Genomic DNA, 24,377 nt, shown 5'->3' with positions numbered 1-24,377 from the left:
ATTTTCTCCTATGACTAGTTTGGAGCTCAAATTGTGCAAACCAGGTTTTGAGCTCACGAAAGAGACAGACAATTCCCCCTTTTTTTTGTGAGCAAAGAGAGACAATTCCAACTGTGTTGCTGAAATCAAGTTGGGCTCAACCCATGGATTTTTTTATTTTTATTTTTTTTGGACAAGACTGCTTAGGATTGTGCGCCAGCTTCAGAAGATGACATCTATATTTCAGTAACACATACACAGCACAGAGATGGTTTACTTACTTTGCTATCAAGCAAATCAACGAATAACTGTATCATAGGCACACAAACCAAACTAGCAACAGCTAATTCAATCACTTATCTAATGACAATCGACACAAGCACACTATACTAGCAAACTATCAACACAAAATGGGTTCTACTTACAGCAAAACTAGCTACTAGCTACGTACAACAACCAACAGTCAAACACGCATTAGGCAGATCTAGTGCTCTAGAGTTACACCCAATTGTTGTATACACACTTGCGCCTGTATTGTCAGCAGTCTAATGCTGGTGCTCACGTCCCTTGCAATGCAAGGTCACGGTCCTATTTGTATGATAGAGGGCCAGATCTTGACACTGCGAATCTCTGCAGCGAGCCAGCACCATGGCTGCTCCCGGAGCTTGAGCCCTCGACGAACTTCACCTTCCTGCCCGTACTGAAGTCGAGCGGTCCGGAGCGCCTCATGCTCCGCAGCTGTCCGGTCCTCTTGTCCACATCGTAGCCATCATCGTGCTGGGACCCCGACGAGCTATAGTAGCTTGGCTCGAAGGTGTGCGACCTGGGAGTTGTCTCCGGTCGATGTTGTCTTGCGGATGGGGACGCGTGCGCAAGAGAGATCAGAGGTGACTGCCTTGGGGATTGCTCCATCGGTTCTGAGGACATCAGTGAAGCTCCATATAGCTGGTGGTATATTGAGCGCAGGATGGTGTATGGTATGTGAACTTCTAAGGTGCTCCTTGGGAGGTAGGGGGACAGCTCGCAGAGTTGATCCAGGAATATCAGTTTTGGAACGATGTGTGGCCTGCGTTTAGCGTCATGTAAAAGCCAGTAAAAGAACTATAAAACCTTTGCCAACCAAAATCCAAAAATGCTGTATGAACCAGGTCAATCCAGTACCTGCTAGTGTCATTCCATGAATCCAGGACGATCCCTGCAGACAATTTGACGTAGATCTGCATAGAAGATTTAATATTTGCTTCTGCTGAGACACGGCTTGGTAACTCAGCCTCTTGGAGCTCATCTGTATGTCCATTTGAAAGAGAATTTATTCGCTGCTCCCTTTCGACCCTGGTGTATTCGCTTCCCCCAACTATAGCACTTACACACCTGAAAATACAAGAGGTGAGAGTCGATTTTATCACGTGTACCTTATTCCCAATAGTATCCTTTTTATCCATCAACTATGTGTAATAGAAACTTTCAAAAAAAAAGTCCATAATATAGAATGAGAATATAATAGTGAGAGACTAGTCTCATGAGAATAGCTACAATCGAAGGTAAGAGGCTTTGTCTATCATGGATACCGGTGACTAACAAATGTTGACATCAAACATTATTATAGGAAACAAGTCCTTACCTTGCTAGGCAGTGCAAATTGTTATTGAATCCACCTATATTGACATCATAAACAGCACCATTCCAAATGTTGGACACCATAAATGCAGCACAAAGGTATGGAAGTAGGATCCAAGAATTATCATTAGCTGCACCAGCTTCTGCCAGAATTGAGTGTACCCACTCAGCATCATGTTTGTCACCAACACCAACACTGCTTGCAACCTTTCTCAATCTAATTATCTCATTTTTATCAGGTACCTCGTCTGGCAACTGCAAGGCTAATCCTTTGAGCAGAGAATATATGAGAGGTACTTTCTCTTCAAGAACTGCTCCAACAGACTCAACCAACAGCCGGCGGAAAGTTATTGCCTGCCCTGCTTGAATACAGAGATCAGCCAATGTTTCAAGATCAATAATTTGCTTCAGATTCGCATCCCTTTCAATCCTATCGCCAGAATTTACACTTCCAGCTAGGCCCTCTAAGGCATCACGATTTGACCTCAATGCTGAATCAATACAATTTAAAAGCGCAGATGTATGCTCCCTTAGCATCTTATCCATTTTATCTATTCCATAGCCACCAAAAAGACGAACAAGTGATTTAAGTTCTCTTTTATCTGTAAATGCTTCAGCTAAACATCCACCACCAATAGGTTGTGAGCTCCTGAAGCAATTTTGGATTGCATCAAAAGCAACTCCAATGCGAGAAGCATCCTTTACTACATTCTCAATATACCAATTGCATATCATCTCAACAGCAGATCCCCCTCCTTGTGTCCCCACTGGAGTCTCAAACATTTGCAGATTGGGAAATGGGCCAGTATAACTCTCTGCTAGCAGCACTTCACGTATGCCTTCAGTAAGGTCCATACTAATATGCTGCTCTGCTAGATGGACGATGCCCAGATGTCTTCTTAGAAGAGATTCTATGACTGATGGTCGCTGAATGCAGTTCTCAGTTCTAATCATACTATGAAATCTTCTCCTGAAATTTCCTACGATGCAGTCTCTCATGTACTGTGAAATTAACAGAATCTAGGTAAGTCAAACAAATCAATGTAATTGTCTTGATTTCAATAAAAGCTTCCTTTATCTAAAAAAGTGCAAGTCAAACAAGGATATGCATGCCAGTTTAAGGAATAAACAACATAAGTAGTAATTTCCTTTTGCAAATACAAAATTCCCTGCATCATTCTTTTTAGACCCCTTCTGTCATAAGATTATTACTTTAACATGAAAAATAAGGATATTATCGACCAGCTTAATAGCCATGAACCACCAATCATCTTATTATGGCATATTATTATGTTATCCTAAAAACCTAACATGTGGTAAGGTTCCCCACACATGCAAATTTACTTCCTCCCAGTGAACATAAATTGTACATACCTCACGTAGAACAAAAACATGGTTGAGAACACAAATGGGCTCCATGTCATTTAGAACAGAACACAAACTTGTCAGCCTTTGCATAGCAGCTTCCAGCCTGTTTTTGAGGCATAAATAATTATACTGAAGTCAATAGAATGATGACAACATTGAAACAGTGATGTGAAGTAACAAATTGACTGACATCTTAATTGATGAACTATTATCAGGATAGCTCTCATGTCCTGGAGTTAACAAGCTTGAAACACCTTTTGCTCTTGTTGTGTTATTTAAGCGAAGAGCTGCTTGCTCTGGGGAAAGCTGGCAAGATTTTAGAAGTGAGACTTAAAAGATATAATCTATAAGCCAAAAATCATAGATATAAACTCAGAAATTATCTACCTGCATCTCTAATGAGCCAAATCCACCTTCTGAATCTAGAATATTTATCAAACCTTCCAATCCACCCATGATAGACTCAATAAGAGACTCCACATAAGAGATAGAATCTCTGCCAATTTTGTTAACCTACATTTCAAACAAAGAAAGATTCACTAATTAATATGGCAAACACAGAGGAGAAATGCAGCCTTGTAGAGGAGTCACAGTAACAGATTGGGGACATATTGTTATGTCTTTAGTTCACCCCAAAAACCAAAAAGTTTTCAAGATTCCCCGTCACATCAAATCTTGCGGCACATGCATGAAGCATTAAATATAGACGAAAACGAAAACTAATTACACAGTTTGCCTGTAAATTGCGAGACGAATCTTTTGACCCTAATTAGTCTATGATTAGACAATATTTGCCATAAACAAACGAAAGTGCTACAGTAGCGAAATCCAAAAAGTTTTCACATCTAAACAAGGCCTAAGAGTTGGAGCATATAGGATTATTATGTCAATGGCAGTTCAAAGCATTCACATCCCAAGGCATAGGCAGAGTTTGCTTCTTGCTCAACAGATCAAGCATAGCAAATGTCCATCTTGCCAAGCAAAAACTAATAGCATATGTGTCGCCATATAATATTTTACTAATCCTCAAAGCTAGCCATGTTGCAAAGCACATCTTCAGGATGCTGTAAACATCAAAATAATGCTCAAACTGGAACCATATAGTGAATTCAAATATACACCTCTTCAGGAATAATTGCAGAAGCACATTCTGGAAAACTGCAAGCTGTTCCAAGCCAAGCACAACAATGTTGTGGACGACCTTCTGGGCCAAACATTGTATTTCTGAAGACCTGTAGGTCCCAGCAAAAAAAAAAGGACTTATTATCAGCATAAAATTCTAGTTACATAGAAAAGGTTTAAAGGACCATGCGAATCACACAGCAATATAAACAAAACATAAACTTACTGTGGTAAGATGCTGATGATAAAAGTAGAGTTTTTTAAGGCTTCCATGTTTGGAGAGTTGGAGCTCAAGTTCATCCACACATCTGCAGAACATGTTAGTGAGATTCAAATGATTCTTAAAGAATTTTGATACAAATTCAAGTATTTGAGTTCTTGCCAAAAACACAATAACAGAGAACAAGAACTATGCAGATGGATGCACGACAAACAACTACTACTTTACCAACTATATTTGTAGTAGTGTAAAATATAGGGATAGATATGCAGTTAAACGGCATGAAGATGGTATAAAACAAGGTGTAATTTTAGGAGCATGACGTAGGATTATTTATTTATGTTGGGCCAATTATGCTAAGCACCATACAGAAGCTGGAGGAGTTAACACAATACCACACTAACCACAGCAAAGACGCATAATGGGGAACTACCATCCCATGCTTGGGCCTGAGACCACAAGCCATTTACAAATAGGATAGCATTTTTCCAAATCATGACTCTGGCTGGCAAAAAAAAAGTTAAAAAATCTAGCTAACACATTAAAACAGATCTTTCCAATCACCTTGACCAATTATATGCAGCATTGCCTTCTGACACCAAACCCTCCTTCCCAGTAGACACAGTAGCCTTCTCCAAGTGCTTGATGTTTATCGAGGATCGTGAAGATGTGACTATCATCAAAATGGAGAGCCAGTGCTTACGCAAATCCTGCAGCATCAATATCAAGTTTGAAAAGTTCAAAGGGTAAAATTAAATGGAAGCCTAAGCATATAGAATTAGATACACAGTTGGTGACATACTTTTCACTGGCTAATGCAATCGGCAATGTAAAAGAAAACCAAAACCAAGGTGTGAAGCTTTCAGGTTCCAACAAGCACTAGAATATGGTGTTTACATTAACAACCTTCAGCATGATTAAAAATCATAAAATTGTCAACACATAGAAAAGAGGTGAGGTGACGTTCAATAAAGCACAATTCATAGATAATGAGTTCGAGGAGAAGCAAAGTGAGCACTTTTTATCAACAAAAAATAGCTCTGGTGGTAAAGCAAATATATTATCCTCAATATCTAGAAGTTTATTTCTCAACAGCATCATTGAAAAGTATTCAAAACTACCTTACAATCTAGAATCTTGATAAATATTAAAACTGTAGTAATCTACATGTAGACTTAAAACATGTGCTACTGCTCAAATGAAACAGTTTTGAGAGGGAAAGCTTGAGTGCTGGAAATTATGCATAACAATTTTGAACTGGAATTGTATACTGTTGTGTGGATCAACAAGAAAATCTTTGCATCAATCTACCCATTAATGGGCATAGAAAATCGTATTACCAACGAGAATGCAGAAGTTGTAGGAAAATTAGGTCTATCTTCATAGGTCATTGAGTAAATCTGTAATGATATTAGGTTGTTAACTTACAGTCAAGTCAGCAGTAATGGCAGGAACACTTTCCCCCTGAGGTTTTGGAATGTTCTCCAGACAATGGAGGACTTGCTGAAAAAGGCCCTTCAGTGTCGCATCTAGGTCAAGAGCAACCATTCCTGGAGTACCAAGTAAGAACCGTATTCTTCCAGCACTGGATGACAAATATGATAATGCATAACCTTTTATTGCTGCAAAGAGGAAAAGGTATCATTTGATAAAAATGGAAATTTTCCGACACTGCTACAGTGCTACTTTAGGACAAACTTACGTTTTTTTTTGTTTGTATAATATTTTATTTGCCTAAAAATAAGAGATGTGCATCAGTATACAAATTCAGCACTGAGAAATAATAATCTTCTTAAGGCATAAATGAAAATTTTACTTAACTCATATTAATGAATATAATCCTACCAGTTGAATCTAATACACTATATTCTAAGAAGACAGTGCTTGCAACATGAACTAAGCAAACATTAACTAGCCCAGAATGGACTATCAAGAATGGGCATGCCAGCTACAAATTTGTTCACTTGTTCTGACCTCAACATCATAAATCATAATAAGGTATTTTACTCACAATGACTACCCTATAAGGCACAGCTAGGACTAGACAAGGAAACATATTAAAAGAAACATTCAAATAAGGCAATAGGTTTGGAAGAACCTGCTATGTATTTACGAACCAGGCAACAAAGTTTGCCTATTCCATCTAGTAAGAAACCAATAGTTGGGTCTGTCGCATCCTGAAAGTTCAGTCAACAATTAGTATGGAAAGGTAACAACGATTTATTTTTTTATTTTATTTTTTGAGATAAGAAGAAACCTCTCCTTTTAGAAATCAATAGAATACTGGAACAACGATTTATTGAATCCAAGGAAAAAAATAACATCAGAGTAACTCACAATGTCAACAGTTTTCACTCGAGTAGATTTTGATGCTGCAACCCCCACATGTTGGAAGTACCAAATCACCTCGCATTGAGACAAAGCAAGAGCAGAAAAGACCATCTGCACAATGTATCGACATTATATGTACATCAATTGTAGAATAACATGACCTTAGGTGCTTCCCTCGATATGAAATCATGAAGATCTTTGAAAGTACATAGAACCTACTCAAGTCTCATGGAATCTACCAAGGTTATCCTTAGTGCACAGAGAAGTATTCTCTGGAAATCCATCAGCAGCTTGTAAATCCAAATTAATCACTTCTTTTATTTTCTCTTTCTTGTGAATTACCCTCTATTTTGACTATTAACAATACAAATATATAGCATGATATACTACTGTTTTCCCCCAAAAAAGAGATTATATACAGATAAGTTGCCTTACATAAAAGTTGAATTGTTTACAAGTGTAAACGAAAAAAAAGAAGTCTAATATGTCCAACACCCCAGAATAACTGGTAGAAATGTATGGTAGGGTACATCTTTTATCATGGTTATCAAGGCGGTAAGGTGAGGCGTGGTGACTGACTACTGCCTTACGCCCATGTCCCTCCCTCCCTGCCGCTCCGCCTCTTCCCAGATGCGCTGCTCTGCTTACCTCCGCCCCGCTGCTTCCCCTCCCTCACTGCTCAGCGCTCTCAGATCGACAGCTGCTGCCATGCTTGAGGGGGAAGAGGGCGCTGCCTCCTGTTCCTCTCCAGCTCACTGGTGAGCACTGAGCAGAATCTCCCATGTGCCCGCTCTCGCTCTCCCGCAGTCTCTTGACTTTTCCTGCTCCCCCCCCCCACCCCACCCCACCCGTATAGTGCTTGCCACGAGCAATTTGGCACAATTCGGATGCCAAAGCGACGTTTTTTGGGCGCCTTGGCTGTAAGGCGGATACAAATCTAAGGCGAGTCATCTGCTGTGGGCGTCATGCTTGCAGCACTTTGGCACTTAAGCAGTGCCTTAATAACACTGTCCTTTATCATTAAGTTTTTTGTTACATTATAAATTACAAACATTTTGCGTTCATCAGAAGCTCAAGCATCAAAGAGACTAATATTGGACATAACATAAAATATCAAATGCCAGAATCTAGTGTATCAACTTTGAAGTCTCATTTACAACAATAAAGAAAAGGTAATAGATCAGTAGTTAACGAAATGTGATACTTGGCACTGAACCTGAATATTAGGTGCTAGGAGGCTAGGTTGATCTGTGAAAAATAAAACCATCCTTCCAATTTCCTGCTTAAGAAGAATTCTCCTTTCACGATGCATAGCATCACATGAGACTAGTGCTTGCTCATGCACTTCCCTGTAGAGAGTTAACACAAAACATTAACAAACATCTGAAGAATGATGCCGAGTAGATAAAATCAAAAAGTCCAATAAAAAAGTAATGACACCATAAGGGAAAATTGATAGGTAAAATAGTTCCGAGTTATGAAGTTAAAAGTCAAAAGAACCAACCAAGAACAGGCTACCTGAACTAGTGGCAAATCAAAAAAAAGTGAATATGCAGAAAGGCTTCAAAAACAATAATCAAAGTATAAGGTAAATAGCCCAAACTTGTGGAACAACAGAAGCCTTCACATTACAAGCTATTTTGAAGCATAGGGAAAAGTATAGATGAAAAGGCTGTGCAGGACATACGTTAACATTCTCTCAACCTGCTTTGCAACATTGTACTCCAAATCAGCTTCCTTTTGCTTAGTTCGGCCAGATTTAGCCATTCTCTTTGATTCTAGAACTTTTGGAAGAACATAAAGTTGATAATTTTCATGAAGTAAGATGTACTACACAATGAAAGACCAAATTAGAATAGTGACACCAAAGAATTAATCATGCTACCACCACATTGTCTTTAATTTTACCTCATCTCTGAACAGAGGAAGTATTAAGTTTTCTTTCAGAACAACCTGAAAGTGACCAAGAAGAAACAAATCAAGGCTAAATCACAAATGACATGCTGGTTGCACTGAGGAATCTAGTTTGGTGAATCTTTACTAATTCTAGTACAGTTCCTTGTAACTGATACATGAAAGATACTTATAACCAAATCCATCTAAAATTAGAAATAAATAAATGCTTTTAGAAAGCCACCATAGCACCAAATGGAGACTTACCAAATACCAATAAGACTTCTTATGATAAAATGGAGTAAGAAAACAAGATGTATGTGCCAATATGTTGGTGGATGTAAGTGTAAAGTGTTCATTAAAACCATTATATACACCTTAAATTATTAACCATTCAGGAAAAGAGTATGAACAAAAAAAGACATAGGACATACCATGGCAACATCTATGCTGGTCACCCTAAGTAGTTCATCAGGACAAACAAGATATCCTAGAAGAACCCACTCACGGTATGATGTAACATTAGCCAAGTCTTGGGCCCTCTGGAAGGAAACAGAATCACGTTAAATCTCTAAATTATAATGCATCTTCATCATGGTGTGGCAGAATAATGAACAGACATTTATGCTCTCATGATTTATCATCTCTAACGGTGAAAGTACTAACCATTGGATGGGCGGAGTTTGTTAGGATGTCTGGATAACGTGGATGAAATGGACTGAGGAAACCTTCGTTCCTTAACTTTTTTGTATCAGTTGAAAGAAAGATAATTGGGCCAACAGCTTCCAGGACCTGAGGAACAAAACATTACAGTCAAAACACCAAAAAACAATTTAGATAGAAAATCTAAGTCAGATGCTGTAAAGGTACTAACAAGATGCATGCGCAGATGTGCTTTTCAAAAGTGTTTAACTGCTTATCTACATTGTATTTAAATTATAAACTCATAGCACAAAGCATTGATCTTAATATCATACACTCTGTGAATAAAGATGTGTAGACAATCTCCACTACAGAAGATTCGCAATGCCACATCAAGTGCTCACAAAATCCATAGAACATACTCAGAATCCCATCTTTTATATTAGTAATAAATATAACAGCAGAGATAAAGCATCGGATACAGAAGGAAAAAAAAGCTTGGCAATAAGAATGACAAGTAAAACAAATGGGAAAAAAATCACAAAACTATTCAAGCAACAGACTGTAAGAAAAATAATTAGCCCTCCAAATAGACTCAATGCTAATGCAAGTATGCAAAACATGATCATAGTACTAAATGATGGGAGGAAGTAGCCTAGCATGTAACACATTTAGGATTTGAACACTCAAATAGCATATGAAGCTTGATTCCTAGTTAAGTAGTTATTACTACTGCAATGAAGAATGACATGAGTACCACCTCTCCAATTCTTGGGCTCACAAAATTAAGATCTTCATGCAACCCCTTGATAGGTGGATCATAAGAGTCCACAAATTGAACCAATCTGTGTATAGATAAGCAATAGTCAGTGAAGAAGAATCTATAGAGTAGACTGGATATAACAAAATATAATTGATAAGGTAACAATAAATCATTCATGACACAAAACAAATATCACAGGGATGCAGTTAAATAGTCCCTCCTGTCAAAACTTGATATTTGATTTTGCATGCCCTTCGATGCACACCTTTGACCACTAATTTCTTCTAGATTAATCCTTAAAATCCTTCAGATTTATGAGATGCTGCAGGTGTTTTCCAAGACAATTCTACACATGTAACTTAAACGTTTTCAAACTAAACAATTTATGTTTTGCACTGCGCGCATATTTGTATTTTCATTTTAGCAATAATCAAGAATAATATTAACTAACATGATTAACTAATAAAGAATGATCTATATTTGTTTTCATGCAATTTTATAACACACCAGCAACTGGCATATAGAAATGAAAAATTACGATGAGCAATATAATCATAGTATTAAAAAGGGTTTCAAAAGGTGGAAGCAATTTTTATTTTCCAAAGGTAACGCCATACCGGTGATAAAACTCACAATCACGACCACCCTTTAGCATTACGTGCAAGATGTTGTAAACCTGGAGGATCATCTTTCTTGGCATCTGCAAACAGAAGTTCAGGTAGGACATCATTTTGGTAAAAGAGGAAAAACTACTATTTGGAGTAGTAATATAATTCAAATATAATGAAATTAAGAACATAGTTACCTTATCAGAGAAAAGATTCACTCGGACAAATGAACAAAACAGATCCATAAAAGCATGAAGAATTAAAGTGTTCTGGTGTGGCTGTGAAAATAATGCAAACATAATCAATTACGCAGACAACAACGACAGGTCATTTCAATCAAGACCAAGAGATCTCTTACCAGCAATGTTATGACTGTGCTGCTCAAATCCAAAATAAGTCGCAACGCTTGTTCACGAAATGCCAGCAAATCAAGAAGCAACTGATGGGATGGAATTTGGAAGGAAATCAGTAAAATGAGGAGAAAGAAAAACATCATCAATGGGAATGAAGGTAATTAACTAAACTAATAACTCAGTAATTTCTAAGTACACTTTTACAGCATAGAAAGACAACGGTTAGTTCAGGGTAGTGCATCACTCCGGCTACGGCCTTTTGGAAATTGCAAGTACAGCTTTTTTTCTGGTTCATATAGTAAGCTTGATACTCGTGCAGAATTAAGGCCAGCAAAGTTATGCTACCGAAAAAAAAGGCTGACCATGCTAGCATGTGCAGCCTTCACAGATACCATATCTGATGAACCCAAGTTTGGAAAATGTATCAGGTGAAATGGCAAATGGAAAATGAGCCAGTGCAATAAGTCACACAGAAATAGAGCAGGTGCGGTTCTATGTCATATCAGTTCAACAAAGATGCTCGGTTACTGAGAGCAGAATATAGTAAAACTCATAGGTTAATTGATGCAACCATTGTACACAATTTGGACAGACTTGGGTGGTACCATACACATATTGTTTTGGATTGCAACAAGTTTTTCATTAACAGAAAGAGGGGGGGTTTGCCCTAAAGGTTCAGATTTCTCATTTCTTTATATGGTTAGCACATACCAGGATCCACTGCTCAAGATTGTGCATGTAACCTTCAGCATTCTCGTTTAAAGCATCAAGAGCAAACTTATCTACCTGCAAAGCATCAGAGTGATTGACTCACCAGTCACCACCATATTAAACTAAATGAACTAGGATGGGAGCCAGAAGAGTTGCGAACAGCTAAAGAAAACCGAATACTTACCCTTTCCAGCTGCAGTTTGTTTGGATGCTCAGGGAACTTTTTTGACAGTGTGATGCAAATTTTTGGGAAATTCGGAAAGACACCAGCTTTCCAAAATGAATCTGAGAATGTGTGTGTGTTTGGATCTGGATAGTCCAGGATGCTGTTCAGTCGGTACATTTTGGCAAGCAAGCCTGCCGCAACCTTTGACAGCTGAACCACCGGCTCCATCTGAAGATGTTTGTGGCTACCGGCAGAAGAGCCTTGCGGCCCATCAACACCCATGTTCCTCCAGGTTGCCAATGCCGAAGGAATTGGCTCTTCAACACTTAGATACTCGGACCATCGGGACATGCCGCCATCCACATCTTTGCTTTTGAACGAAACATGGGCCATCTCTTCCTTAAGTAGAGAACAGCTGCCTCGTCTTCAACTGCACGGCAAGTACGGACACATAAGTTGAGGAAAAGCATACACTGCCAATACACGCTTAAGTTAAATTGGAACGAACGACATAGTCAACCTACATCAGCCCACTTCATGGCCTGGTGAACAAAACAGGCAATAAATTCACATTTTAAAATTACAGGCATGACATCAGTTACCATCAAAATATGGTCACTAGTAGCCTAATAGATAAATGAAGCGGTTTAAAATTAAATAAAGCAACCGTAGCGAGCTTGAAACAGCAAACACAACCTATGGTCACTATGCATTTAGCAACACCCTAATTTTAGCGGCATCGACGCTGCCTTATGTTCAGCAAAAAGCGGCTGCCTTATGTTCAGCAAAAAGCGACGCCATCACCCTAATTCACTAGTAAGCCCTTCACAGCACGGCCAGGAGCAACCAACCATTGGAATGAAGGTTTGTCGTCTCCTTCCTCTTACCCGTTGGACGTTGGTACGGGTTCCAATTTGGCCGGATCTGAGGGAGAGAATCAGAGTGAGGAGTCCTCGCCGTGCGCCGTGTGGATCTGAGCCGCCGGTCAGTAGACCGTCGGGACGGCGCCGCTGGGCCTCGGCTTGGTCGTGGGCGTGGGCGTGGGGCTGCTCCGTCCCGCCAGCCAACGCGGCTGGTCTGCTGGGCCGGCTCGGCCGCACGCACGCACGCACGTCGCCGCCGCTTGCGAATTCGGAACGGGAATGGCGGGCCCCCTGCAGCCCACTAGCGGCGAGCGCACGCCAAACAGCCGCTGGAAATGGGAATGCACGCGGGAGCGCAGTGCGCACCCGAGGAGGAGGAGGAGGAGGAGGAGGAGGCCCGGAATCGAAGGAAGGATAACTCGCGATTGATGAGCGTAGATACTCGGGAAAGCAGATGAGCAAGCTGGAAGCGCCTAAATCGGCATGGAACCCCGGCGGGCATTTCACGGGGATTGGTTGGGAGCAGGAACACACACCCCGGGCCGAGCGGAAGCAGCGAGCAAGGAAGGAAGGAGACGAGAGCTCACCTGCGGGACGGTAGCGCCGAATCGGAGGTCCGGCTCAGCGCGGGGATGTCGGCGCCATTGCGAGGGGAGGGGAGGGGAGGGGAGCAGAGCAACAGCGACGGCGGTGGCGAGGCGTCCCTCTCTCGGTGGGACTGGGAGGTCGGTGGACGTGACGGAGAGTGGGAGGGGAGTAGGCGACGGAAGGCGACCGGAGCAGAGCACGCAGAGACGAGGACGGATGCGGTGGTTCGGAGTGGAGAGCCGGATTCGTCGTTACGCCTACGCAATTACGGCGTCATGGTCCCACCCCACCTCTCGTGACGCTGCGCGGTGGGGTCCACTCCCTTCCCGTGGCCGGGGGGAGGCTGGGCTGCTGCAGCGGAGCGGAGAGTGCCCGCACCGCACGTGACTGGTGGCTTCGCTGGACGGCTGTACCCGAGAGTGTTTCTGGACCAACGGCGGGCGGGCAGCCAGCGTCGACGTGATCCGGCGCCGTTCGGAGGAGCCATGGTTCTGGTTCTGGTTCTGGTCCCTCAACCCGAGGGCGGGGAGGGATCAGCATTAACCGAATCAGGTACAAAGAGAGTTGGCTACATTAGGCCCTGTTTAGATTGGAGATAAAAAAAATTTTTTGGGTGTCAAATCGGATATGTCGGAAGGATGTCGGGAGAGGTTTTTAGAAACTAATAAAAAAATAAATTACATAGCTCGTCAGGAAACTGCAAGACAAATCTATTAAGCATAATTAATCTGTCATTAGCACATGCGACTTACTGTAGCACTTAAGGCTAATCATGGAGTAATTAGGCTTAAAAGATTCGTCTCGCGATTTTCAACCTAACTGTGTAATTAGTTTATTTTTTTTTATATACATTTAATGTTTCATTCATGTGTCCAAAGATTCGATGGGATAGATGGATGGAAAAATTTTTGGTGGGGAACTAAACAGGGTCTTATTATCCATCCAGTCTAGTCGCTGTAACTCTTTTAGTGCAAGCATAGGTATTCTATTCTCGTATTGCCTTATTTATTTACCTAAAAAGTCAATATAAAAATATTACTAATTAATTTATTATGAGAAAAAAATATTATTAAAAATTTGGTAGACAAGGTCAAACAAACAGGCTGGATAGAGGTTTTCACGGAGATGGGCATGGCATTTGACATCTGCGTTCAATAGACGCCGTAACAGGATCGTTTCACTCTACTCATCAGTTGGTAGTACACTGTAAGCCGCGGGTGATTCATGCATCTTCAAGAGAAGTCGAGTGGATGTTGTTCAGAGGAAGTTGTATGATCTGACCATCTATAATTTATGCAAACGTCAAAATGTAGAGACAACAACCCCTGCAGGAGAGATAACAAGTACTTCCTTCGTCCTAAACTGGAAGTTATTCCAAAAATATTAGAGAGTTAAATTATCCTAAGTTTGACCAAATTTATATGATAAAATGATTATTATTATTATTATTATATACCAACAAGGTATCATTATGTTTTTTCTTAATTATATTTTCATAGTATACTCACTTTATGTTACAAATTTTAGTATCTCTCTACAAAATTTTTGGAATGACTTATAATTTGGAATTGAGAGAGTAGTACAGTGGAGGTCTATCCTACCACCCTACCGTGTTTTCTTATCAACTGTGATCTTGGATGCATCAGCGGATCGGAGAAGAAGCCACCATTTGCGGTAAATGAAGCACTGGATGATATGGAAGACAAAAAAAAAATGTTTAGAATGTACACGCCCATATTTTGATCAGAAAAAATATCAGTACAGATAGCGTATAGCCATTTGTACGTATGGACATCACTCAAAACTTTTCTTATAGTAGTTGAGACATTGGGTAGTATATTTAAGACATGATGATCTGCTGTGTAAATAAAGCTTTGAGTGGAAGCATCGCCGTCTATGAGATTTTGTATACGATGACTTCCTCCGAGAAACCTACATTTCAATGTATATATGCGATATTTGTAAGGTTATTTCTCTTCGCAAAAAAATGGACAGCTTAATTAAAAAATGGTCACCACCACGTGGATCGAAACCATCGGATGGAGACAGTCTGTACCGGCCCAGGAAAAAGCCATAGCCACTGTGTGGTGCGAGTTTGTGCGAGTGGATATCATGGATCGTCTCTACAGCAAGATAAGAACGGGTGGTGGTCCGCATAGGAGACGGCGTGGCCGGATTTGTGAGCAGCAACATCGTCGTCTATGTAGCAACGACGGCCGGCGGCGACACATGGCCATTCATGGCGCATACACCTGCGATGGAGAATAGCTATGTACAGGTACATCACCTCGCCACCTCCATGGCCATCCACACCCACAAACCATTTCTTGCCCCTCCAAAACATGTACACCTTGCGTTTCACTCTCCCACTAGCGCTCCTAGTAGGCTTCTAGCTACCACCAGGAGTCGTCCCGGATTGAGCCAGCCAGCGGCGATGATGGCGGAGACGGACGCCGACAAGCTCCGGTTCATCGAGGAGGTGACGGCCGACGTGGCCGCCGTGCAGGAGCGCGTGCTGGCGGAGATCCTCTCCCGCAACGCCGACGCCGAGTACCTCTCGACGCGGTGCGGCGGCGCCACCGACCGCGCCACCTTCCGTGCCAAGGTCCCCATGGTGACATACGAGGACCTGCAGCCGTACATCCTGCGCATCGCCCACGGCGACCGCTCCCCCATCCTCTCCGGGTCCGGCTACCCCGTCTCCGAGCTCCTCACCAGCTCCGGCGCCGGCGACCGCAAGCTGATTCCCGTCGTGGACGACGACCACGACCGCCACCATCGACTGCACAGCCTCGTCGGGGCAGTCGTCAATCAGTAAGCACCACCAAACACAGATCGATCGACGCTATCATCAAGAGCGCCGCCGTCATGGTGGTGCGCGGCGGCCGGCGGCATGATCGATGCTAGCTTGCTTTCCTTTGCTTGCAGGTACGTGCCGGGGCTCGACAAGGGGAGTGGTCTCTACTTCCTTTTCGTCAAGTCGGAGACGACGACGCCCGGTGGCTTGCCTGCGCGCACCATCCTCACGCGCATCTTCACCAGCGACGGCGTCTGGAAGCTCCCCTACAACCCCCGCCGTGGCCTCACGAGTCCGGCGGCGGCCGTCGTCTGCGAGGACACGTTCCAGAGCATGTACACGCAGATGCTGTGCGGGCTGTGCCACCGCCACTCCGTGCTGCGCGTCGGCGCCGCGTTCGCCTCCGGCGTCCTCCGCGCCATCCGTTTCTTCCAGCGGAACTGGCCGCAGCTCGCCGCGGACATTGACGCCGGCACGATCACCGACCGCGTCACTGACCACGTTCTGCGTCAGGCGCTCGCCGGCGTGCTCACACAGCCAGACCCCGACCTTGCACGGGTCGTCCGTTCCGAGGGCTCCAAAGCCGACGACGGCGCCGACATGGCCGGCATCATCGCGCGTCTCTGGCCAAACACCAAGTACGTCCACGCCGTAGCCACGGGCTCCATGGCGCACTACGTCCCAGCTCTCAATCACTACAGCGGCGGCCTGCCGATCGTCTCCACCGCGTATTTCTCCTCGGAGTGCAGCGTCGGCATCAACCTCCGGCCGATGTGCGACCCGTCCGAGGTGTCCTACACCGTCATGCCCAACATGGCCTACTTCGAGTTCCTCCCCACGGACGACGACGACGCCACGGCGTCGGCGACGAGCCAGCTCGTGGAGCTCGCCGGCGTGGAGGTCGGGCGCGAGTACGAGCTGGTGGTGACCACGTACTCCGGGCTGTGCCGGTACCGCGTCGGCGACGTCCTCCGCGTGACGGGGTTCCACAACACGGCGCCGCAGCTCCGGTTCGTGCGCCGCCGGAACGCGGTGCTGTCCGTCGAGTCGGACAAGACCGACGAGGTGGAGCTGCAGCGCGCGGTGGACCGCGCGTCCGCCGCGCTGCTCCGCCCGCTCGGCGCCGCCGTGGCGGACTACACCGCCCGGACGTGCGCCGAGACCGTGCCGGGTCACTACGTCGTGTACTGGGAGCTGCAGCTGCCGCTCGGCGCCGCGGACGTCGTGGTCGACGGCGGCGACGTGCTGGACCGGTGCTGCCTGGAGATGGAGGAGGCCCTGAGCTCGGTGTACAGGCAGAGCCGGGTGGCGGACGGCACCGTCGGCCCGCTGGAGATCCGGGTGGTGCGGCCGGGAACCTTCGAGGAGCTCGCGGACCATGCCGTGGCGCGTGGCGCCTCCGTCGGCCAGTACAAGGTGCCCCGGTGCGTCACCGCGCCGCCGGACATCGAGCTGCTCGACTCGCGCGTCGTCTCCAACCACTTCAGCCCCGCGTTGCCGAAGTGGGTACCTGGTTAGCGGTTCCATTAATCGGGCAGGCGGACAACAGGGAGAAATGCTAATGAGGCTCTGCTACGTATATGTAAATCTACTTTTTTTTTTACGTATTTTTATAATTTTTTGATAGTTCTATAAATATATATTAAATTTTAAAGTTCCAACATTTTATAATATTTAAATGTCAGAATGACACGATTAAACAAGTTTGAGGAGCTAAACAATTGGTTTACAAGTTTTAAGAATGGAATAACATAACCAAACAAGTTTGACGATCTAAACGAGCGAGGAACTGAGATAACACAAATGAACAAGTTTAAAAACAAACAAAAAAACAACATATATTTGCCAACGTTATTGCCAACCCAAATGGAGTTGCCAACCCAAATGTATGAGATGAGACTGACGCTCTGATCGTTATTCAGCACTCCTCCCTTCTCCTCACCTGCACCGGCAAGCCCCCTTTCATCCTGAGCGTCACGGAGAGCACGTGCTCCGGCACGCCGCCGCTGCCGCCGGCGACCTCCTTCCTGACGTCGACCACGAACTCTTCCAGCACACAAGCAACGACGGACTTCATCTGCACATACGCCATCTCTTTCCCGAGGCACATCCTCGGCCCCGCATGGAACACGGTGTACCGGAACGGGCTCTCCGGCCGGAACACGCCGTCGTCGCCGAGCCACCGCTCCGGCCTGAACTCGGCGCAGTCGTCGCCCCAGATGGCGGGGATCCGGCCCATGGCGTAGGCGCTGTAGGTGACGGACCAACCTTTTCCGACGTGCGTGCCGTCGGGCAGGGTGTCGTCCTCGGCGCACGACTGCGAGTCGAGCGGCACCGGCGGGTACAGCCGCATCGACTCGGTGAGCGCGGCGTGGAGGTAGTGCATGCCGCGCAGCGCGTCGAAGCCGAGCGGCTGGCCACGGCGCGTGCCCGTGGACGCCCGCGCGCCGCGGACCTCGGCGAGGATGCGCGCCGTCACGGCCGGCGGCGACGACGACAGGAGCCAGAAGAACCACGTCAGCGCCGACGACGTGGTCTCGCGACCGGCGATGAGGAAGCTGAGCACGATGTCCCTGAGCGTCTCGTCGCTGTGCTCGGCGCTCGCCACGAACCGCGACAGGACGTCGTCCCTCTGGCTCTGGTCGGCCGACGCGCTCGCGCTCGCGCTCTGGCGCCGGGCGCGGACGATGTCCATCGCGAACGCGTGCACGTCCGCGATGGCCTTCTTGAGCCGCCGCTCCGTGCCGACGTTGAGCCACTTCTTGACCTTCCACGAGACCTCGACGGGATCCAGGAAGCGGCCGATGATGAGGTCCTGCGCCTCGCCGAACGCGCGCATGAACTCGGACTTGCTGTCGTCCGCCCAGCATACCCCGCCATCGCCGCCGCCGTCGGCGAGGCAGAGGCAGCAGGGATCGTGCCCGAACGCGACCATGCAGATGGTGTCGAACGCGGAACGCTCCAGGACATCCTGCAAGTCGAGGACGACGCGGCCGTGGCCGTGTCCGTAGCCATCCGCGGCGCTCCGGAGCAGCGGGAGCAGCCTGCCGGCGACCTCGTCGCTGACGACGTCGACGACGAAGCTCCGGAGGGATCGGCTGCTGAACTCGCGGCTGGCGTTCTTGCGCTGCCAGAGCCACTGCTCGCCGTCGGAGTTGAAGAGGCCGGCGCCGAGGAAGTCGCGGAGCATGGCGGTGGCGCGGTCGCCCTTGGGGTAGTTGGCGAAGTTGGCCCGCAGGACGTGCTCGACGTCGGCGGGGTTCCCCGTCACGATGCCCGTCCGCATCCCGGGGATCCAGAACCCCATGCGGTGGTCCGGGCTGCCGACGATGAGCTCCGTGGACCAGTCGAGGAAGCGGTGGCGGTTCTTGAGGAACGCCGGGAGGTGGCCCAGGAGTGGGTGCGATTTGAGGCCGTGGGTGGTGGGCTTCTTCGTCTTCTTCTTGGTCGGCGTCAGGGCTCGCTTGATGAGGTGGTAGGAGATGTAGATGACGGGGAGCAGGACGAGCAGGGTGAGTGAGCTGGATTGCAGCTCGGAGGAGGAAGAGGAAACCGTTGCCATTGCCGTTGACTTGGTAAGCTTTTGCCGTTGACATTTGATGGAGTGGAGAGAGCTATATATATATACTGTGTGTATGTGTGCAGTGAGGGAAGTTGCAGTGTCCAACCCAAACTTGTACTCTGAGGCCTTGTTTAGTTCCAAAAAATTTCTGTTTTGGAATACTGTAAAAATTTCGTTTTTATTTGACAATTATGTCTAACTATGGACTAATTATGCTCAAAAGATTCATCTCATTTATCTATATTTAATACTCTATGCATATGCCGCAAGATTTGATGTAATGTGGAATTTTGAAAAATTTTGGCTACTTTTTAGGAACTAAACAAGTCCTGAACTGAAGAAGAGAGTGTGGCTGCCATGGCCATGTCCCATGGATGGGCACATGCCAAGTTGCTTGTGCTTGTTGACCAAGGTACGACCTTGCAGTGCATTGGAGAGCAAGGAAAGTCAACTGGGTGTTTCTTCAATTGAGTTGAGGATAACAAATGGTTCAGTGGAAGCTTCCTTGTCTTCAGTCTTTGGGATAGGGGACTTGGTGGTGGTAGAGGCCCAGATAACATTTAAGCAGGCTGTGGGCTGAGGCGAGCAAAGTCCACACCCACTCCGACAGTGGCAAGAGCACACTCCACGGCAAGGATGAAAACGGATCGGATATGAATGAGTATTATTGATATTTTATTTATTTTCATTTTTTTTGTGTAGATTTGGATTCGAATATGGATATTATAAACCATGTAGAATACGGTATTGGATGTTGAATATCGAAAACTTAGATACGAACGGATATAAACCCCTCTAAACGGATTCGGTCTCGAATATGGTCGGAAAATATCTATACTATTTTCACCCATACTACATGGGCTGATATGAAAAAGTGTCTGAATTCTGAACCTCGATTAATTAGAAAACTAGATTTTTACACTTTAAATCTTTGAAGAAACTGTTCGTTTTAGGTTTCAAAAATGATTTTAGCTTAAATGGCTCCACATCAACCATCCTAAACGTTAGCAACAGATGGACATATTTCTTTAATTTCTTACTGAAAGGGGAAACGAAGAACATGCTGTGCACAACTAAAGCTTGAGCAATCCTGCCAAAATTCTTATATATTGTTGTATAGACATAGGTGCACATGATTTGATGAGCTACATAGACACTATGAATTGTATAAATCAGTACATATATGACCACCTTTTATCAGGTTATTTATTTTCTCCTACGATCGGGGCAAATTTAGCGTAGTAGCTACAATTGTCCATGACCATTTGTCGCTAAATAGTGGGTAAAACAAATAATTCAACATGTAAATGTAAACTAGTATATTGTCATTACCACAACATGTAAAACTAGTATTGTCATTCGACCTCACTAAATTACGGACGTTCACCCATATGAAATCAAGTTTCGATCAATTTCAGACATAGAAAAAAAATCCCACCCCTTTCTCTTTTTGGCAACCAACCGCACATGCGCAACACTTCTTCCGCACTTCCACATTCATGCGCGTTTTTTTAAGGATGACTGACGTCATAGAAAAAGAGAAATATTTATTTCAAAATACTATAACTTCTGAATGGCGTATCTTTTTTTAATTTCGTCTGCACTGATGTGTTCTACACGATGAGACGAACAAAACTAGACCTCATTCGCACATGTTTCAAAGATTTATTTTTTCTGCTACCAATTTATGTATATTACTTACATCATATAACTTATACCATGAAAGTTATAAAATATAACTTATGCGAAAAACTTAAAATCTTAAGAGTTATAAAACACCTTTTATGTATAAAAAGTCATTAAATACAAAGGAATGAATTAACTACCTTGTGCCAAAACTGCAAACACAAAAGTCATTAACAGACACATGAATGAACCAAATTCTAGAAACACAAAAATTATGAAACACAACTTATATAAAGTTAGATATATAAGTTATATTTAAAATTTATAAGTTATATAACTTGACGAATGGCTTAGATGTAAAATTAGGTGTATAAGTTATATTTAAAACTTAAATGTACAAATTAGTATCACAACATATTAGTAGAAATATGCTAAGTTATATGTTATAAGTTATTCTTATAAGTTATAGCCTATAAATTATATGTTATTCTATAATACACATAAATTACTAATAAAATAAAATTCTTAGAAACATATGTAAGTGAGGTCTAGTTTTGTTTGTCTCGTCACATAGAAGCAGACGCAAATAAAAATAGATACACTATTCAGAAGTTATAACATTTTGAAATAAATGTTTTGCTTTTTTCAACATGACATCACCGATGACGTCAACGCAGGGGAGTGAGCTAAGCTCTATCGTTTGTTGTTGGATGGTTCACTGGGAAAAGAAAAGGAAGCGGGAAGGAAAAAGGAAAGAAGACGCGGTCGGATTGTTCGCTCGGAAAGAAAGCTCTGAACGACCAAGTGGAATTGAGATTGCCATTACCGCGTTTATGTTTTATAAATGTTGTAAAGCATAAGTTGGTTGTATACTCATTGCAATCCAACTTATATTTACACATATATGTATATATATCAATCCATGCATTGTTTGACTGAATATTATCATAGATGCACACAAGAAAAATAAATACATACGCATAATATTACTGTAAACACGCATACACGTAGATATGCACTATCATCATCATCATCATCATCATCAAACGCGAGATGTAGAGAACCACGTTGAACACATTTATATTATTAGCTGCATATGTATACTATATATTACATTATAATATATAACGACTGCACGAACAAATAAATCTACTTTTTATATATTACCAATATGCACGTAGAAGTAAAGCTCGATATCCAGATTAAAAATAAAAAAAAATCCAGTACCAGCCTATATTTTTTTTGTTTTTTTCTTTTCTCTTTTTGTTCTCTTTTCTCTTTTCTCCTTTTTTTTTTGTTTCTCTCTTCTTTTTTTTTGTTTTTTTTTCTGCTTGTAATCTATGCTACACTAAAAGAATTGAAAAAGCAAAAAAATCACTGTAGTCCGTCGATGATTCCTTCGAAGCCGGCGGCAGTGTCCTGCGAGAGGACATGCAATCTCAATATGGAATGTATGCTATAAGCGGTGACACTCTTGGTGCCGGCGAGCCACGGAAGGTCCTCCGCGGGCATCGCGGCGCCGAGGTTGGCCGCGACGCTTCTCATGCCAACTCCACGGAGGTCCGCGCGGCCGCAGTTCTCAGCCATGAATTTGGCGTCGAACAGCCGGCCGCCGCCGAGGAGCTCCCTGAGCCGCTCCACGAAGCCCTGCCTCGTCTCCGGCAGCGGCTTCTCCCCGCCGTCGAGCATCTTGACGAGGTAGGCCAGGTCGTAGGCGCCGCCGAACGTCACCCACGTCAGCTCGACGCCGTTCCCGCTCCGCGGCGCCGCCGCCGTCGACAGGATCTCGGCGAGTTTCGCCCCGAACGACGCCGAGCTGACGCCCCGCGCGCGCGCCGCGTCGAAGTCGACGCCCTGGGACCGCAGGAACGCCACGGACTGCGGCGCGTGGCGGTCCCGGCTGACGTCGAAGTCCGAGAAGTTCACCTCCCATGCGCGCTCCGCGCCGTAGCCGCCGCCGGTGTGGTGGTAGCCGTAAGGGTCGAAGTCGGGGACGAAGGGTAGGTTGCCGTGGGCGTCGCAGAGCGTGATCCCGAGCTGCACGATGGGGAGCTCGTCCACGTTGGCCTTCACCAGCGCGTACCGCTCGTCGGGGCTGAGGTCGCTGTCGCGGCGCCCGGCGGGAGCGTGGTGGACGGTGCCGGGGTACTCGGTGTCCACGACGACGTAGGGGTAGTTCTGGAGCAGGGAGCCGATGACGTCGAGCTCGGCGGCGAAGTTGGCCGCCGTCACCGACTGCAGCTGCACGTGGACGGCGGCGGGGGGCATCATCGGGTGGTGGTGGCCGAAATACGGCGGGTGCGGGACGGCGGGATACGGCGGCGGCACCCCGACGATGGTGGTAGGATACGGCGGCGGGTACAAGAACATTGGCGGTGGCGGTGGCGGTGGCTGGTACAGGACCATCGGCGGCGCTGCGGCGGCGTTGCGCCACGGCCGCGGCAGATGCCTGTGCGGCAACATGGCTGCGTAGCTGCGGCGGCGATGGCGGCTTTGTGTTTCGCGTTGCAAATAGTTGATGAAGTAGAAGAACTGGTTGGTGAATCGGCAGATCAACTTGGAGCTATGTTCATGAAAGTTGCAAGTGTATGGTTTATATGGGGATTGTTTGAACACCTGATGGAGCTGTGACGAACTCGGAGTTGTATCAGGTTAGGATTCAAGAAACCCAACTTATGGCCATACGGTTTCCGATTCTGATTCCGAGTCGATCCCTGCTTGCCATGGCCGATTTGGCGATTTCCTTTCCCAAGCCGCGCCTCTCTTTCTCGTCAGCTCTACTCCCTCCGTAGTCATAAACAAAATCGTCTAGGACAACGGCACTCCAAAGCTTAAATTTGACTTCTTACTTTTATAAAAAAAATATTTATTATATATATTTTTATGAAAGTATTTTTCAAAATTTAAATCTACTCATATAATTTTCACATTTTCGAACTTAACAATTTAAAAATTATTCATAATTTGTATTTTCAATGTTTGATTTAAACCTTGTCCAAAACAACTTTCTTTAGATATATGTAGAGAATACATTGTTTGCCATCATCAGGCATCCCAGAAATTCAAGGCCTCACTGACAGACCAGTGACCAGACTAGAATCAAAGGGCATGAAAATGCTCCAAATGTAACGACATCCGGAGTATGCCCTAGCAATCATTGCTTCTTCG

At 44.9% G+C, this 24,377-nt stretch overlaps 4 protein-coding genes across 5 annotated transcripts; 1 reads left to right on the top strand and 3 right to left on the bottom strand.

Moving 5' to 3' along the window:
- On the bottom strand, positions 201-13,459 carry LOC8070367 (probable protein NAP1). The gene is made up of 24 exons (XM_002441680.2): positions 13,224-13,459; positions 11,792-12,203; positions 11,608-11,682; positions 10,902-10,982; positions 10,741-10,821; positions 10,553-10,635; positions 9,933-10,017; positions 9,197-9,322; positions 8,965-9,072; positions 8,546-8,590; positions 8,325-8,467; positions 7,854-7,986; positions 6,644-6,748; positions 6,405-6,483; positions 5,735-5,928; positions 4,871-5,016; positions 4,313-4,394; positions 4,086-4,196; positions 3,352-3,477; positions 3,155-3,270; positions 2,971-3,067; positions 1,601-2,598; positions 1,141-1,350; positions 201-1,045 (listed from the first exon to the last, which is right to left on the bottom strand). Exons 2-24 carry the CDS (start codon positions 12,164-12,166, stop codon positions 568-570), a joined length of 4,077 nt encoding a protein of 1,358 aa, XP_002441725.1. The 5' UTR covers positions 12,167-12,203; positions 13,224-13,459; the 3' UTR covers positions 201-567.
- LOC8071419 (probable indole-3-acetic acid-amido synthetase GH3.8) lies at positions 15,316-17,682 on the top strand. Of its 2 annotated transcripts, XM_021446317.1 has the most exons (3): positions 15,316-15,502; positions 15,610-16,038; positions 16,153-17,682. In XM_021446317.1, the coding sequence occupies exons 1-3, from the start codon at positions 15,495-15,497 to the stop codon at positions 17,537-17,539; spliced, it is 1,824 nt and encodes a 607-aa protein (XP_021301992.1). In that variant the 5' UTR covers positions 15,316-15,494; the 3' UTR covers positions 17,540-17,682. The 2 variants fall into 2 exon arrangements, with proteins under 2 accessions (XP_021301992.1, XP_002442697.1); XM_002442652.2 differs by having other exon boundaries at positions 15,317-16,038.
- LOC8071418 (cytochrome P450 94B3) lies at positions 17,693-19,711 on the bottom strand. The gene has a single exon (XM_002441679.2). It carries the CDS (start codon positions 19,581-19,583, stop codon positions 17,940-17,942), a length of 1,644 nt encoding a protein of 547 aa, XP_002441724.1. The 5' UTR covers positions 19,584-19,711; the 3' UTR covers positions 17,693-17,939.
- Positions 22,514-23,672, bottom strand: LOC110429732 (probable CCR4-associated factor 1 homolog 9). The gene has a single exon (XM_021446184.1). The coding sequence runs from the start codon at positions 23,670-23,672 to the stop codon at positions 22,584-22,586; it is 1,089 nt and encodes a 362-aa protein (XP_021301859.1). The 3' UTR covers positions 22,514-22,583.

Source organism: Sorghum bicolor, chromosome 8 (assembly GCF_000003195.3).
Source record: "Sorghum bicolor cultivar BTx623 chromosome 8, Sorghum_bicolor_NCBIv3, whole genome shotgun sequence".
In the NCBI taxonomy this organism is placed as follows: domain Eukaryota; kingdom Viridiplantae; phylum Streptophyta; class Magnoliopsida; order Poales; family Poaceae; genus Sorghum; species Sorghum bicolor.
The sequence above is the reverse complement of the archived record's forward strand: the minus strand, read 5'-3'. Positions and strand labels throughout refer to the sequence as shown.